This window comes from Galeopterus variegatus, unplaced genomic scaffold (genome assembly GCF_000696425.1).
Source record: "Galeopterus variegatus unplaced genomic scaffold, G_variegatus-3.0.2 Scaffold1229, whole genome shotgun sequence".
NCBI classification, from domain to species: domain Eukaryota; kingdom Metazoa; phylum Chordata; class Mammalia; order Dermoptera; family Cynocephalidae; genus Galeopterus; species Galeopterus variegatus.
The window spans coordinates 318,297-332,874 of record NW_007727340.1 but is presented as its reverse complement, the minus strand read 5'-3'; the positions used below and the strand labels follow the sequence as shown (position 1 = coordinate 332,874).

The 14,578-nt window shown below is 41.7% G+C and overlaps 1 protein-coding gene across 7 annotated transcripts in view; it reads left to right on the top strand.

The window, feature by feature from the left end:
- Positions 1-14,578, top strand: part of TRIM55 (tripartite motif containing 55) — a 46,834-nt gene that overhangs the window by 22,984 nt on the left and 9,272 nt on the right. For 2 of the 7 annotated variants that reach the window (XM_008575734.1, XM_008575733.1), the window contains exon 9: positions 1,444-1,731. The exons of 4 other annotated variants lie outside the window; for them this stretch is intronic. In XM_008575734.1, coding sequence (XP_008573956.1) covers positions 1,444-1,731 — 288 coding nt within the window. Of the gene's footprint in view, positions 1-1,443; positions 1,732-2,978; positions 3,067-14,578 lie in introns of all 7 variants that reach the window. One more of the 7 variants, XM_008575735.1, reaches the window with a different exon arrangement.

Below are 14,578 nucleotides of genomic sequence, written 5' to 3'. Positions count from 1 at the left end.
TCACGATGACAAGGAGCAAGGTCTTCTAGGTGCTTCCACAGGTTCATTATTGTTGCAGCTGGCTGGCAAGACTTACTTTAATACCACTTTTCCACCAATAACACCCTCAAATCTGAGATAACCTTTGTCTGGAAAGTGTGTGTGTCTGTGTGTGTGCAACATGTTCATTCCTAGAGAGCTGATGTCATGGGGATTGGGTCTGCTTTTTGTTGCTTAGTGAGTGCAGTGCTGGGTATAGGGTGAGACATAGTATAAGGTGAGAAATAAAAGTGATTATATGTTTATACTTTTAGAGTTTTTAATTTTCCTGTAGATAATAGAGGGTGTAGAGAAGCCACAGTAGCCATGTCCCTGTTGCTTGTTCTGAAATACAACTGTATCTTTCCCTCAGTGGGCAAGCAAATGAAGCTTGGTTTTCTATGTGTTTGTGAGACTGCGTATTGACAGACTTTTTAAAACATAACTTAGGAGCCCGCCCCGTGGCTTGCTTGGGTGAGTGTGGTGCTGTTAGCGATGAGGCCGCGGGTTCGGATCCTATATAGGGATGGCCGGTGCACTCACTGGCTGAGCGTGGTGCAGACCACACCATGCCGAGGGTTGCGTTCCCCTTGCCGGTCAGAGAAAAAAAAGAAAGAAAGAAAGAACACATATCTTAGGAAATTAGCTCACCACAGATGCTGCACCTGATTGGCTGACCTTATGTTTCTAAGATGTCACTGTCCAGTGTTCAAGCCTTTGTGCAGATTCCATGACACTTCAGCATACAGGATCCAACCTGTTGAGCTGGAGAAATGCAGACTTATCAGAGAGGAGCACTGGCATTGCACCTGCTTTCAGGGTGGATTGAAATCATCTGTAGAAACAAAATCTCAGAGGAAGAACTCAGAGATGGGACTATATTCTGTGCTCTATCTCCACAGGAAACCAGGCAAAACCAGGCGAAAATACTATTTATAGTTTCTAAAATCTTGAAATTCTGGGTCTACCGATTGTGCTGAAACTGAAAGAGGTGTAGTGACTAAATGAGGGTTAGATTTGATCAGTGAGATCAATTTTTGGTTTTTAAAAAAGAATTTTGAGGGGCTCCCATATGATGCCCCCAAAATTATTTCTGGTCAACAATTTGACCCTTCTCTAATATCCGATATTTTATAAGCAACTTTTACTTGAGGATTCTGCTTTCTGCCTGCTGGAGCTACCACCTAGTGACAGACAAGCACAGAATAGAAGAGGGGGCACACCCAGTTGCCAGGCAGGGGGCGCTGTCGCCAGCGTTCCGTCCTTAGCACTTCTGAGGGTGGGATGAACTAACAGCCACTACGTTGGGAACTGCACACAGAAAGCTCAGTGTTCAAACCCGAAGGGAACTGACATCCATTGCTTTTATTTCTTCTTCTTCTTTTTTTCTTTTTTTTACTTTTGAATTTATCTGTCTTGATGAAGGGGGAGGTTGTGCCCACTGGCTCTCAGCAGACCACAGAGTCTGAAACTCCAGTCCCTGCAGCAGCGGAAACTGCGGATCCCTTGTTTTACCCTAGTTGGTATAAAGGCCAAACCCGGAAAACCACCAGCAACCCTCCTTGCACCCCAGGGAGTGAAGGTCGGGGGCAAATAGGGCCTCCAGTTTCTGAGGATTCGAATGTGCAGAAGGCAGAAGTGGCAGAAGCCGCAGCCAATGAGAGGGCAACAGTGAGTGGTAAGGAAACTAGTTCACCTGCAGCTACTTCTCAGGTTAGTGTCCTTGCTCTTGTGTCTGAACGCTTTTCCATGTCCCCAGGGTCCCACTGGAATAGGCCACAGCGGGAAAGAGGGGCTGGGAGAGGCGGAATACAGAAACCACTCACACCCCAATGTTGGCTTGTTTTTAAGCATTATATAAAAGAAAAAAACAAAACAAAACAAATTTGACTTTGCTCTGCCCATGTGTGGTGACCTCACACCTGGCTTCCCAGGGAAGGGGACACAAGCGACCCTGGCCCTTTGGCATGCCCTTGAGAGCTGCTTTGTCTGCAGTGACTGGCTGGTGTCCCTGGTTCTCCTTTGCAATGGCCACTTGCCCTTGCTCAGCCTTTCCTGTGTCTTCCTTGGGCTTCCAAAGACTAATCATCTGCTTTTGTGTCATTCCCCGCAACCCCCATGGAGCACATTTGAATTGAGTTTTAAGTCTGCTCGGGAAAAATAACCTCTGATTCATGGATTCTAGGAGCTGCTGGCTATGGCTAGACAAAGAGAGTCTTGGCTTAATTAGACCTGAGCTTCTTAAGCGTGTGCTCTTGGGAGCAGAAAAACACAGGTTTTCCTTCATTGGGATTTTTAAAGGGGACTCTTGATACGATTTTTTCTTTATATAGTGAAAGTTCAGAGTCCATGTCTTCTCCCTAACACTTGGTTAGATGTTTGCATGTCTCAAAGAGTCCATAGGAGAAATATCTTACAATTTCTTTGTAAGGAAGAATGTTCATGGCTACTTCATACTCGTGAACATTCTCCAATGACGTGTGCTGTGAGTGTCGCCCAGACAAGAGGCTGTAGAGAAGCACCCTCTCGTTCCTGGGTCAGCAGGTGATTGTGGACAACAAACACCATTTTTTCAAAGATCAGAAAATGGCTTCTTATCTTGATTGTGTCTGCTCAAGCAGACCTCAATTTCATGAGGTAATCAAAGGAAATGGTTTTTGAAAAATTAAAAGTAGCATGCTTTTGTGCCAGGTATTTATTTTCACAGATGAAAATGACAAAAGTAAATGTTTGGTGTAAGGAAAACTTTCGAGGTGGTTTTGAGATAAAAAATGGAGTAGACTTTGATTATTTCTGGTTATGGGAATTCTTATATATTTAGTGGAAGCTGCGTGAGGGGAACTGTTTTCTGAAAACAGGAGTGCAATGCTCCAATCCAAAATGAAAAGTCCTTCTAAGTGATGTTGAAAAAAAATGATTTGTGATAATATCAGTGAAGCTTTCTTCTTGTTTTCTCACAGGAGTTAGCCATCTGCCTAGCACTTTTGGCTTTTCTTGTACTTCACTACATCTGGAGTCAGATTCAGTGCTTGATTTTTACTTTAATGGGTAGGAAATATTTTCTTTTCCCTTGACTAACACCTCATGTAGTTTTTTTTCCCATAATGTTTCTCTTCTGTAGGCCCAGAGATGAATTTCTCCCCAAAGCTTGAGGCCTGGTCATCTAAAAAGAACGTGTTCACAGATAATCCTTGTGGCTTCAAACTCCCTACAATGTAGTTGCCTCAGGGCACCTTCCTGAGGAGACTTGCTCCGTTATCTGTCCCTGCATGGGGGGCACCTGGACTCAGAACAGGGACTCAGTGGGCAATTATTCAGTAATCCAGTAGGACTGAACCCTCCAGAATGTCATTAGGGGAGGCCATTTCAAGAGGTGTCCATGATGCTGTGAGGATTCACTGCATCAAAGCAGAGGGAGGAGAAGCAAGGCTCGTCCAGGAACACGCAGGGTGTCCACAGATTAAGTAGCAGCAGCTCATCTGCTTGCCTCAGAGGCGCCCGGGAGGTGGCTGGATGACTCCTGCTGGGGAGGCTGCGTAGGAAGTTCCCACACAGGTGAGCAGGTGGACTGGGTGACTTCTCAGCTATCTTTGAACCCCCAGGCTCTGCAGTGTTTCTCCTGGGAGAGGAGGTCTCTGAGAGAAAGGTGTCCTGGGTGCAGCAACATCTGGGGACTGCAGCCAGATGAGATTTAAACAAGTAAAGAGCCAGAAGATCAATGCACACTTACCAGCCATAATGAATTAGAACCAAAGAAAAGCCATAAAGTCATCTAGCAGTCCCTGCATATTATTTTCGAGTCACCTTTCTCATGGTCAAGCCTTTGCTTGATTGATTACTCCTATGAGGTTTGCTTTGAGGCTGAATCTTACTTACTCCTTTAATAGCATTTTGAAGGTCATAAGTTTAATTAATAATACTTAAAGATCCAAACCCCATGTACTTTTGAGTAAATGACCCTGCTGGGCCTGAGACTCAGTTCCCTGTGCCTGTACCTCAGCAGCATTTCAGGGTCAGTGGTGCTGGAAGTCCTCAGCTGCTTCTGGGTCACTTTTCCCTGGATTGACATGGACTATTCTGGAAGGCCCATCATAGGCTTCCTTTCTGCCTCATTAGCCATCTGATCAGCAGTGGCAGAGGGATCTTCACGGGTCCCCACTGTGTCTGTAACTGCATGTAAGCAGGTCCTGCCCTCAGTGTCTAAGAGTCAGCTGGAAACCTGTGCAACCTAGAATGTTCCAAGTGTCCTTATAGTCTGCTCGGCTGCCTAACTCCTCCTCCCGACATTATCTGTGGTAAACAGCAGTGGGAGCAAGCATTGGCTGTGGACTCAGCGGGATGAATAGAGAGAGAGAAAACTCCATGCATTACTGGAATCAGGACCTCACTGTGGATCTGAACAATTGTCTGAAGAGTTCCGTTTACATTCTGAGAATTCAGGTTTGGGTTTGGTCACCGTATATATATGTTTCTGTAATGCTTCTCGGAAGCTGCAGGGGGAGCCTCACGCTTCCTGGCTGCCATCTACTGAGCCCGGGTCCTGTACGCTGATATTCATATGCCTGTCTGGTGAGATGAGGGGGCAGCAGGAGGGCGGGGTGGAGTGGGTTGACATTCAGTATTGCAAAAAACCTTGCTGTGTCGTCTTGGTGTTTGAGAAAGTGCCTTTCACTTTGAGGAGGAAACCTGTTTATGACGGGGTACCACTCTTGGATCCCTGAAATGGGGTATGGACAGGTCAATACAGACCTCACCAAAGTAGCAAACTCCTGACCTCCATGAACTTTTTGCAGGCCTCATTCACCTCTACCACCTGAGAACAAATTTACCATATTCACATTTGTCCAGTGCAAGGTTGGCTTGCTGGAATTCCACGCTTCATCATTAGGCTCACCCTGAACACTGAGGATGTGATACAAGAGTTCTCCTCGATTCACTGGTGGTCTTACCTCTCTTCACCGGATGGTCCCTTATCTGAGGGTGATATTGCCTAAGAAACTCAGAAGCATCTCAGCCTCATCTGCTGATCTGTAAACTCACTTCAGCCTCCATCAGCTGAACTGCAAACCTTCTATGGAGGCAAATGATGTATTTCCAGGTGCCTTCCTCATACCCATTCACACAGTGGAACCTGCCCCTGATTTTGCCGCCTGTGATTTCTGATGCTGGACAATCTCTCCTTCATCACATGGCTTCTCTCTTCACCCAGTCTGCACGGAGGAAGATTAAGTCTTAGAAACTGGTCATGGTAAAAACCCAATGTCAGCTCCCTCCACCAGTGGTAGCCGGGGCTCCTTTTTGTTAGATCGGAACAGCATTATAACCTTCCCCATCCTTCTTCTCTAAGAAAATATAATTTCTCAACAGGTTTGGATTCAGCCCTATGGTGAATTTGAATCTCATGAAAGGCCTGGTTCCCAATCATCTGCAGGATGCATTTTGAACCTGGTCACAGCCCAATACTCCAGAAAATTGTGCAGAGCCCTTGTACATGAACTGTCTTTAGCTGCCCCCTAAGTTTCTGCCCTTCTGGGCCATGCTGCTGTGTGCTCAGTCAGTGCAAAGCAGTCTGGTAGAAACAACATTTGATCTATTTCTTCTGTTAATTTTTAAATTTATTTTGAAAAAATTGCACCATGCCCTAGTCAAGCTCAGAAAACAAGACAACAGCAAGGTGGGAGAAGGACACTATGGGACAGGCTGGCTGCCCTTGGAAAGCAGTCTCTGTGAGGCCTCGTCTCTTGGGCTTGCTTTGTTGTGTCTGTTTCCTGGTCCAATCTGCTTCCATGCTCTGCCCTTCCTCTCCCTACAACACTTACATGCAAATTATTCCTGCTCCCACCCACTTCCCATGGACAATTGGGCATTTTATTGGGAATATATGTGGCAATTAAATTTGAACAGAGGTGGGAACAGAGCAATGAAAGCCCCCTGCCAGGTGTTCTTCCTCTCCTCTGAGTGTGGCTAAGTGTCCTCGTGTGGAAGAATCAATCCAAAGCATTTAATGGGAGCTGTGCAGAGCACAGGGGTTTCCAGAGAAACATCTCCCTATTTGGTGGATTAATTCAGCAGCTGCTCTGGCTGATACTCGAGCTGGATATGGCAGCTGCCTCAAGGTCAGAAGATCCGTGCTTCCCACTACACACACAAGCATGCGCACATACACACATGCCAGCGAGAGCAGCAAGAGCCAAGTGCTTTGGAGATGGAGACTTTGGCATTGGAATCTCTGCAATTTCTGCCTCTATAAAGACCCGCAGCTCAAGAATTTCACCAGAGCATGAAGTCATAGTGGAAAGAGACACTAAAAGCTTTACCATTTCATAGCTATTTCTTGTTTCAAGAATAGAATATCCACTTTTAACATGCCATTCTTCAAGTCTGAAAATAGACAAACACATTGGGCAGAAATCCTGCCAAGGCTCAAGGCAGTGGAAAGGTCAATGAAATTAGAAGAAAGGCCCTCAATTCTAGTCCTGGAGCTGCTTCTGCATCTGACCTTCCATTTCTTTGAGCCTCAATTTTCTCACCAGGAAAACAAAAGGACGGTTCAAAGAATAGATTTATGTATTTATGCAACATTGGATAGTGAGGATTCTAATACTAAGAACTTTATAATTTGTTTCATGTTGTGTATTAGTCCATTTTTGTGTTGCTCTAATAGAATACCTGAAACTGGGTAGTTTAAAAAGGACAGAGGTTTATTTGGCTCATGATTCTGGGACAGCTGCATCTGGTGTGGGCCTCAGGCTGCTTCTACTCATGGCAGAAAGCAGCAGGCAGAGGATGGATGCAAGATCACTTGGCAAGAGGAAGTAAGAGAGAGAGAGAGAGAGAGAGAGGGTCAAGGGGAGGTGCCAGGGTCCTTAAAACAACCAGCTCTCACGGGAACTAATAGAGCAAGAACTCACTCATTACCCACCCCCACCAGGCATTAATCTGTTCGTGAAGAATCTGTCCCATGACCCAAACCTCTCCCAACATTGCCAAGTCAGGGATCATATTTTAATATGAGCTTTGCAAGGACGACCCATCCAAACTTTATCAGGACGTTTTCATTGGGAGGGTTATGGACTTAGGCCTGACACAGTTCATTCTGAGTGACTATAATAACTAGATTCTCAGTGAAATAGATGGACCATTATATTTCTGAAAATATATTTCTTGTCTTGAAGATCTTACATAAGTTCCCGTTTCCCAAACTGTTTCCCAAATCTCTTCCTAAGCATCCTAAGCATCCATTTACCTGAATGTTTACACAGCTGCTATTACCTCCTTCGGATCCCATGAACTTCATAAAATTCATGATTGTTCAGCTCTGAAATCCACCTAGAGGTACTCATAGACCTCACTGCCCAGTAGAGCAAAGACAGGATGTGCACTTAGAGGCAGTCACAGAATATTAGATGGATGAAGAAATAAAAGATATGTAAGTTTTCAAAGTTTATTTGTTTATTTTTAAATGGACATGCTCGTGACAATTGTACGTATTTATGGGATACATGTGATATTTAGATACATGTATGCAATGTGTAATGATCAAATCAAGGTAATTGGGATATGCATCACTTCAAACATTTATCATTTCTTTGTGTGTTGGGAACATTCAAAATCCTCTCTTCTGGCTATTTTGAAATATCCAATAAATTATTGTTAACTACAGTCACCCTACTGTGCTATTGAACACTAGAACTTATTCCTCATACTTAATTGTATTTTTGTACCCATTAACCAACATCTCCCTGTCCTCTCTTCCCCACCACCCCACCCCAGCTCTGGTAACCATCATTCTACTCTCTACTGCTATGAGAATCACTTTTGTAGCTCCCACATAAGTGAGAACATAAGATATTTGTCTTTCTGTGCCTGGCTTATTTCACTTATATAATGTTCTCCAGTTCTATGCATGTTGCTGTAAATGGCAGGATTCTATTCTTTTTTATGGTTGAATAATATTCCACTGTGTATACATACCACATTTTCTTTATTCATTTATTTGGTGATGGACACAAGTTGATTTCGTATGATGGCTATTGTGAATAGTGTTGCAATAAACATAGTAGTGCTGATATCTCTTTGACATATTGATTTCTTCTCTTTTGGATATATACCCAGTAGTAGGATTGCTGGATCATATGGTATTTCTATTTTCAGTGTTTTGAGGAACCTCTATACTGTTTTCCATAATGGCTGTACTAATTTACATTCCCGCCAACAGTGTATAAGATTTCCCCGTCTCCGTTCTCCGCATCTTTGCCAGCATTTAATATTTTTTTGTCTTTTTTATAATAGTCATTTTAACCAAGGTGAGATATCTCATTGTGGTTCTTTTTTTAAAAAATTTTTTATTTTATTTTATCAATGTACAATGTGGTTGATTATTGTGGCCCATTACCAAAAACTCCCTTCCCCGTCATTGTGGTTCTGATCTGCATTTCCCTGATATTAATGATATTGAACATTTTTTTATATACCTGTTGGCCATTTGTATGTCTTCTTTTGAGAAATGTCTATTCAGATCATTTGCCCATTTTTCAGTTGGATTATTTGCTTTTTTGTTGTTGAGTTGTTTGAGTTCCTTGCCTATTCTAGTTGTTAATCCCCTGTCAGATGCATAATGTGCACATATTTTCTCCCATTCCACAGACTGCCTCTTCACTCTGCTGATTGTTTCCTTTGCTGCACAGAATATTTTTTAGTTCAATGTAGTCCCACTTGTCTATTTTTGCTTTTTTTTTTGCTTAAGATATGTGATTTTTAAAGTCATCTTTATTGAAGTATTTATACACTAAGTTACCCATTTTAAGTGTACAGTTTAATGAGTTTTGGCAAATATGTAGCACTGTATAGCCACCACCATAATTAAGGTGTTAGAATATTTTCATCATCCCCCAAATTTACCTCATGTGCCCTTTACAGTTAATTCCCTCCAGCACCCCAGCCTCCTGCAATCACTAATATATTTGCTTGTCATTATAGCTTTGCCAGTTTAGAAGGTCATATAAATGAAAACATACTGTATGTAGACTTTGGTGACTTCACTTAGCACAATGCTTTTGTGATTCATTAGTTTCGTTGCATGTATCAGTATCTCAATTCTTTTTATTCCCGAGTAATATTCCTTTGTGTGGATACCACACAACATATTCATCTATCCATCACTTGATGGATGTTTGTGTTGTTAGCAGCTTTGGCTATTATAAATAAAGCGGCTGTGAACATTCACATGTGGATCTTTGTGTGATTATATGTTTTCATTTCTCTTGAGTATAATAATTAGGAGTGAAATTGCTGGATTGTATGTCAAGCTTATGGCTAACTTCACAAGAAACTATCAAAATGTTTTTCATAGTGGCTATTCAATTTTGTATTTCCACCAATGGTGTATGTTTTAGTCATTCTAATAGATGTGTCTGGTGTCTCTTCATGGTTTTAATTTGCATTTTCCTGATGACTAATAATGTTGCCAGCTTTTATGTGCTTTAGTCATTTTAATACATTTTTGGTGAAGTACCTTTTTATATCTTTTGCCCACTTATTACTGGGTTTATTGTCTTCTTAGAGAGAAGTTCTTTATGTATTCTGAGTAAAACTCCCTTATAAGATAGATGTTTTGCAAATGTTTTCCAGTCTGTGGCTTGCCTTTTTATTTTCTTAACAGTGTATTTTGAAGAACAGTCTGAAAACATTTTTAGTTTTGATGAAGCTCACTCTATCCCTTTTTTCTTTATGGTTTGTGCTTTTTGTGTCCTATTTAAGAACTCTTAGCTTAACTCAAAATCACAAAGATTTTCTCCCATATTTTTCTCTAGAATTTTTATTGTTTTAGTTCTTAAATTAAGGCTAAGACCAGTTTGTTAATTTTCATGTAGGTGAGGCAAGGGTGAAGGTTTGTTTACTTGTTTGTCATGTAGATATCCACGTGTTCCAGCATTATTTGTTGAAAAGACTATGCTTTCCCTCAGTGAATTACCTTGATAGCTTGGTATGAATTCAGTTGACACTTTTGTGGGCCTGCTTCTGGAATCTATTTGGTACCATCTATCTGAATGTTTGTCCCTCCATCGATACCGCACTGTCTTATTATGACTTTATAGAAGTCTTCAAATAAGGTAATGTAAGTCCTCTCACTGTGATCTGGTTTCAAAATTTTGACTGCTTTATTAGTTTTACTGATCTTTTTTTTAAGAACCAGCTTTTGGCTTTATTAGTTTCCTTCATTTTTTGGTCATTTTTTTTTTTATTTTATTCATTTCTGCTCTTCATTATTTTCTTCCTTATATTTACTTTGGGTTTGATTTTGTCTTCTCTTTCTAGTTTCTTAGGGTGAAACTTTGGATCACTGAATTGAGATCTTTCTTGTTTTCTAATATAAGTATTTAATGCTGTAAGTTTTCATCTAATCAGTGCTTTAGCTGCATAACACAAGTTTGTATGTTGTATTTTCATTTAATTCAAAACATTTTCTAATTTATCTTGTGGTTTCTTCTTTGACCCATGGGTTTTTTAGATGTGTAGTGTTTAATTTCCAGATATTTGGAGATTTTCCAGATGTTTTTATGTTTGACTTCTGGTTTAATTCTGTTGTGGAAAGAGAATATACTTTACATGTTTCCAGTAGTTTTAGATTTATTAAGATTTGTTTTATGACCCAGGATATGATCTACTATAGTGAATGTTCCACATGCACTTGAAAACACAAGTATTTTCTGTTGTTTTGGGGCAGGGTGTTCAGTAAATGTCAATGAAGTCAAAGACTGAGGGATGGTATTGTTCAAGTCTTCTGTATCTGCACTGATTTTCTGTTTACTTGTTTTATCAATTGCTGAGAGAGGAATTTTTAGGTTTCTGATGATAATTGCGGATTTGTCCATTTCTCCTTGTAGTTCTATCAGTTTTGGTCTTGTGCATTTTGAAGTGCTGTTTAGGAACATTCACACTTAGCATTGTTATATTTTCTTGAAGAGTTGATACTAAAATAAGTGGTTTTAAAAAAAAAACCTTCTTATCTATCCCTCCTCTTTTTGTGTCTGCCTGTGCAAATGTGTATAAAGAGGGTCCCCATTCACATATGCTATCTTTCAAGGTAGCTTTAAAAAGATGGGAGTAGAGGGAGTCTAGAGGAGAAAGGTGCTGACAATTCTTCAGGCATTAGTCCAGGCAGCAGGACATGGAGAAGGATTCATGGCCCAAATCCAGCAAGCCTGTCTCCCTTTCTCCTTCAGCCATGCACAGGGCCAAGTGTAGCAAAGGTCAGGATGGCTGCGGTTCCTGATGCTTTTAAGTGGACCAGGCTGAACTCTATGATCTGGTGATTAGTTGTCACTGTTCTGTGGGGCCCTATCTTTAGTTTTGATGTCAATTGCTTTATGAGCTAATATCTCTGTACATTTGCATGACATACCTGTCCTAGTTCATTCTTTGTCCTGTATCAACCAGTTTCCACAGAACTATAGAGGCCACCTCTCAAAGACCAGTGACTTCCAGCATCTGACTTGTCCTCTTGGCTGAGAAAGTCCAATGGTTCCCAGCCCAAGTGTCGCCAAGAAAATGCAGATGGTCCCTTCCCCTGTCCCCAGTGTCCCCAGTTCCTTTCTATCTCACATATCATTATCTCAGAGATAGAGACTCAGGAATAATGTGGGTCACCCACTCCCTAGGGCTGTTCACTCTAAAATAGTGGAGGGGACATATGGAGCCCAAGGCTGGTCGTTTCTAATAGACAGAAGCAGTTTAGAGAGTGAAGGTGTCACCAAGAAAGAGCAGCCCATGGCCTACTTAGTTCCTAACCCAGGCTCTATAAATGCTCCTGTGAGGTTATAAAGGTGCTCCCAGAGGAAAGTAAAAGACATTTAATTAAAAATAAATTTAAAAAAGAGAGAGAGAGAGAGAGAGAGAAGAAAGGAAAAGAGGGAAGGAGGGAGGAAGAGAGAAAGGAAGGACAGACAGACCTATAGTTAAAATGGTAAAAAAGACAGGCATGGGGAGGTAGAGAGGTAGCAAAGTTTCTTTTTCCTTTTTGAAGCCCAGGGTTTTATTTCCTAGACTGTCAGAAACCAATACATGTGTCCCCAGACCTGAGCCTTTATCAAATTTCTCATTGTCCAAGATTTAGTTCCCTTGAAAATATTCATATTTTCCTAAACTAGGAGAAGCAACAGGCCAAAGTTCCAAAGAGAAGCAGCCGGTGTGGAGCCCTGCATCTCCACCAGGTGTAAGATGCAAAAAGATAAAATAATCTTCACGCAAATGACCTTTGGGACCAAACCATAGATTCTGATTTAGAGCGCAAACATCCACTCTAGCCGCCACAGAGATGGAGAGGTGAGAGACGCTGGAGGCTACAGGGCAGGGAAGCTTCTCTTCTGAGTGAAATTAATTTCACAAGATATCTCAGAGCATTTAAAAGAAAATAAAACAGAAGACTAAGAACATGATTTCCCATGAGTGTAACTATTGCTCCTGTGTTTTTTAAAATGATCTATTTAATTTTTGAAAACAAACTGAAGTGAATGACATTTTAACTATGTTCTCTAAATTTAATTGAGGGACTTGAGTATCAAATTATTTTCAAACAGAAATCCCTACTGAGAGTGATTGCTTTGGGTTTTACAAATTAGGAGATTGAAGCTTACAAACTGCTGATGTGCTAGCCTCCCTGACTGTACTGTAATTCCAACTTGATAAACAGAGAGAAAACTGATCAGTGCTCAGGACTGGCCTACGTTTACTGCATAACGTTGTCCAGAACTAAGTAATCCTGGAAACTATAAGAAGTTATGATAGTGAGATGCAGGCATTTTTACGTAGAAAAAAGAATTAGAAGGTAGTAAGATCTTTCTCAACAAGTAAGTATTAATGAGACCATTGCATTAATATTATTAATTATTTTCCATTTATATCCTACAGCTGCAATTTTATTTTTCTGGCCTTTTTTTCTTTTTTGTCTGCTGGAAAAGTGACATCCTAATAACTGTTAATTTGGGTGTTTTATTAGAAGGACAAAAAAATATCAGTACTAAAACTGCAGACTGCATTTCTCAGGATCAAATAGCATCCTAAGTAAATGTCACTTTAAAAGGAAGCTAAAATGAATGTATCCATTTTAAAGGGGGAAATGTAAAAGGAATTGTGTGTGAGCAGTGTAATGAATTCATTTCCCCTGGCAACCTGTGCCTACAGCTCTACAATTCCATGAAAACAGCCGCTGGAGAGAGCTCTCTGGGGGAGTTGTTATGACATAGCTAGTTGAGTTTTCCTTCCTGTGTTTTTAAATTGTTTATTATTTTGATTTAATCTAAGTCCTTTGTTAGTATTGTACATCCTGTGAGTTTTTTCTGTCTTTATTTGTGTATCTCAGTGATTTATATGAAATACCTTTTGGCCCACTGCAGCCCACAAAGTGAAAAGTTAATCCACCATTGTGTTAACACATCTAAAAAACCAATGGCACGTGGCAGTGGCTGTAACTGATGTGTGTACACTGTTTTATAATTTACAGTCTTTCATGGAGGTTCTTTCTTTAAGCCTCACAATGTACAGATTTAAACTGTACAGTAGGAACTGTTAAGCTTCCCCATTTTATAGTGGAGGAAATGAGGATCCTGGAGGATGAGTGACTTGCTCAGGATCACAGAGCAGCTGGGAGCTGGCTGCCTTCTGACCCATGTCCTCCACCCTGGAGAGTGGCGTGCAGAGGCCAAGCCGGCTCCTAAGAGAAGTGAGCGAATCCCCACTTTGCCTGGATTGATGTGACCGAGGCAAAGATCAGTGTGATCCGCCTAACAAAGCACAGGGAGGCATTCTTGAGCCTCCGCTGCTTGCACGGCCGGGGCATCCACTGCCCATGACAGCCATCCAGCTGTTGAGTTGTGTCGCATGCTGTGACCAGCTTGCTGCCTTCCCTGACTTCCAGTGGTGGGGTCAGGTGGCCCCTGCGTCTCAGGTGTTCAGCAGTACCAGCTGCCTCCTTTTCAGTTTGGATTTGTGGTCACTGGACAACCCCCGGCCCTTTATCCTTAGAATCACCTACAGCAAGTTCCTCAAACTTCCTGAGCCCGAGTTTTCTCATCTGTAAATTGGGCTAATAGTACTGTGGACCTCCTGTGGTTCTTGGGGAAAACCTGTCTGGTCTGTTTCCCTACACAAGGCAAAGAAGCCTCCGTCAGTGAAGAACGAAAGATGTCATCCTAGACCCTGTGTTTGAAACAAACCAAACAGAATACACCACATCATCCTCCTTTAGGTTAAGAAAAAGTGAGTGAGTTTAATTTCTTCTTGTTTGATGGGCCTGAGGAAACTCCTCTGGTTTCTGATCTTCCCTTAGCAAGAAGAAAGCAGCTCATGGCATCAAAGCCCCAAATCGACTCCAGTCACTCATCTCAAACTCTTGTTTGATGGGCCTGAGGAAACTCCTCTGGTTTCTGATCTTCCCTTAGCAAGAAGAAAGTAGCTCATGGCATCAAAGCCCCAAATCGACTCCAGTCACTCATCTCAAATGCTCAGTGTGGAGGCTGCACATCCTCCCAAGAAAAAATGTTCTTTGGAGAGAGGGGGAGGG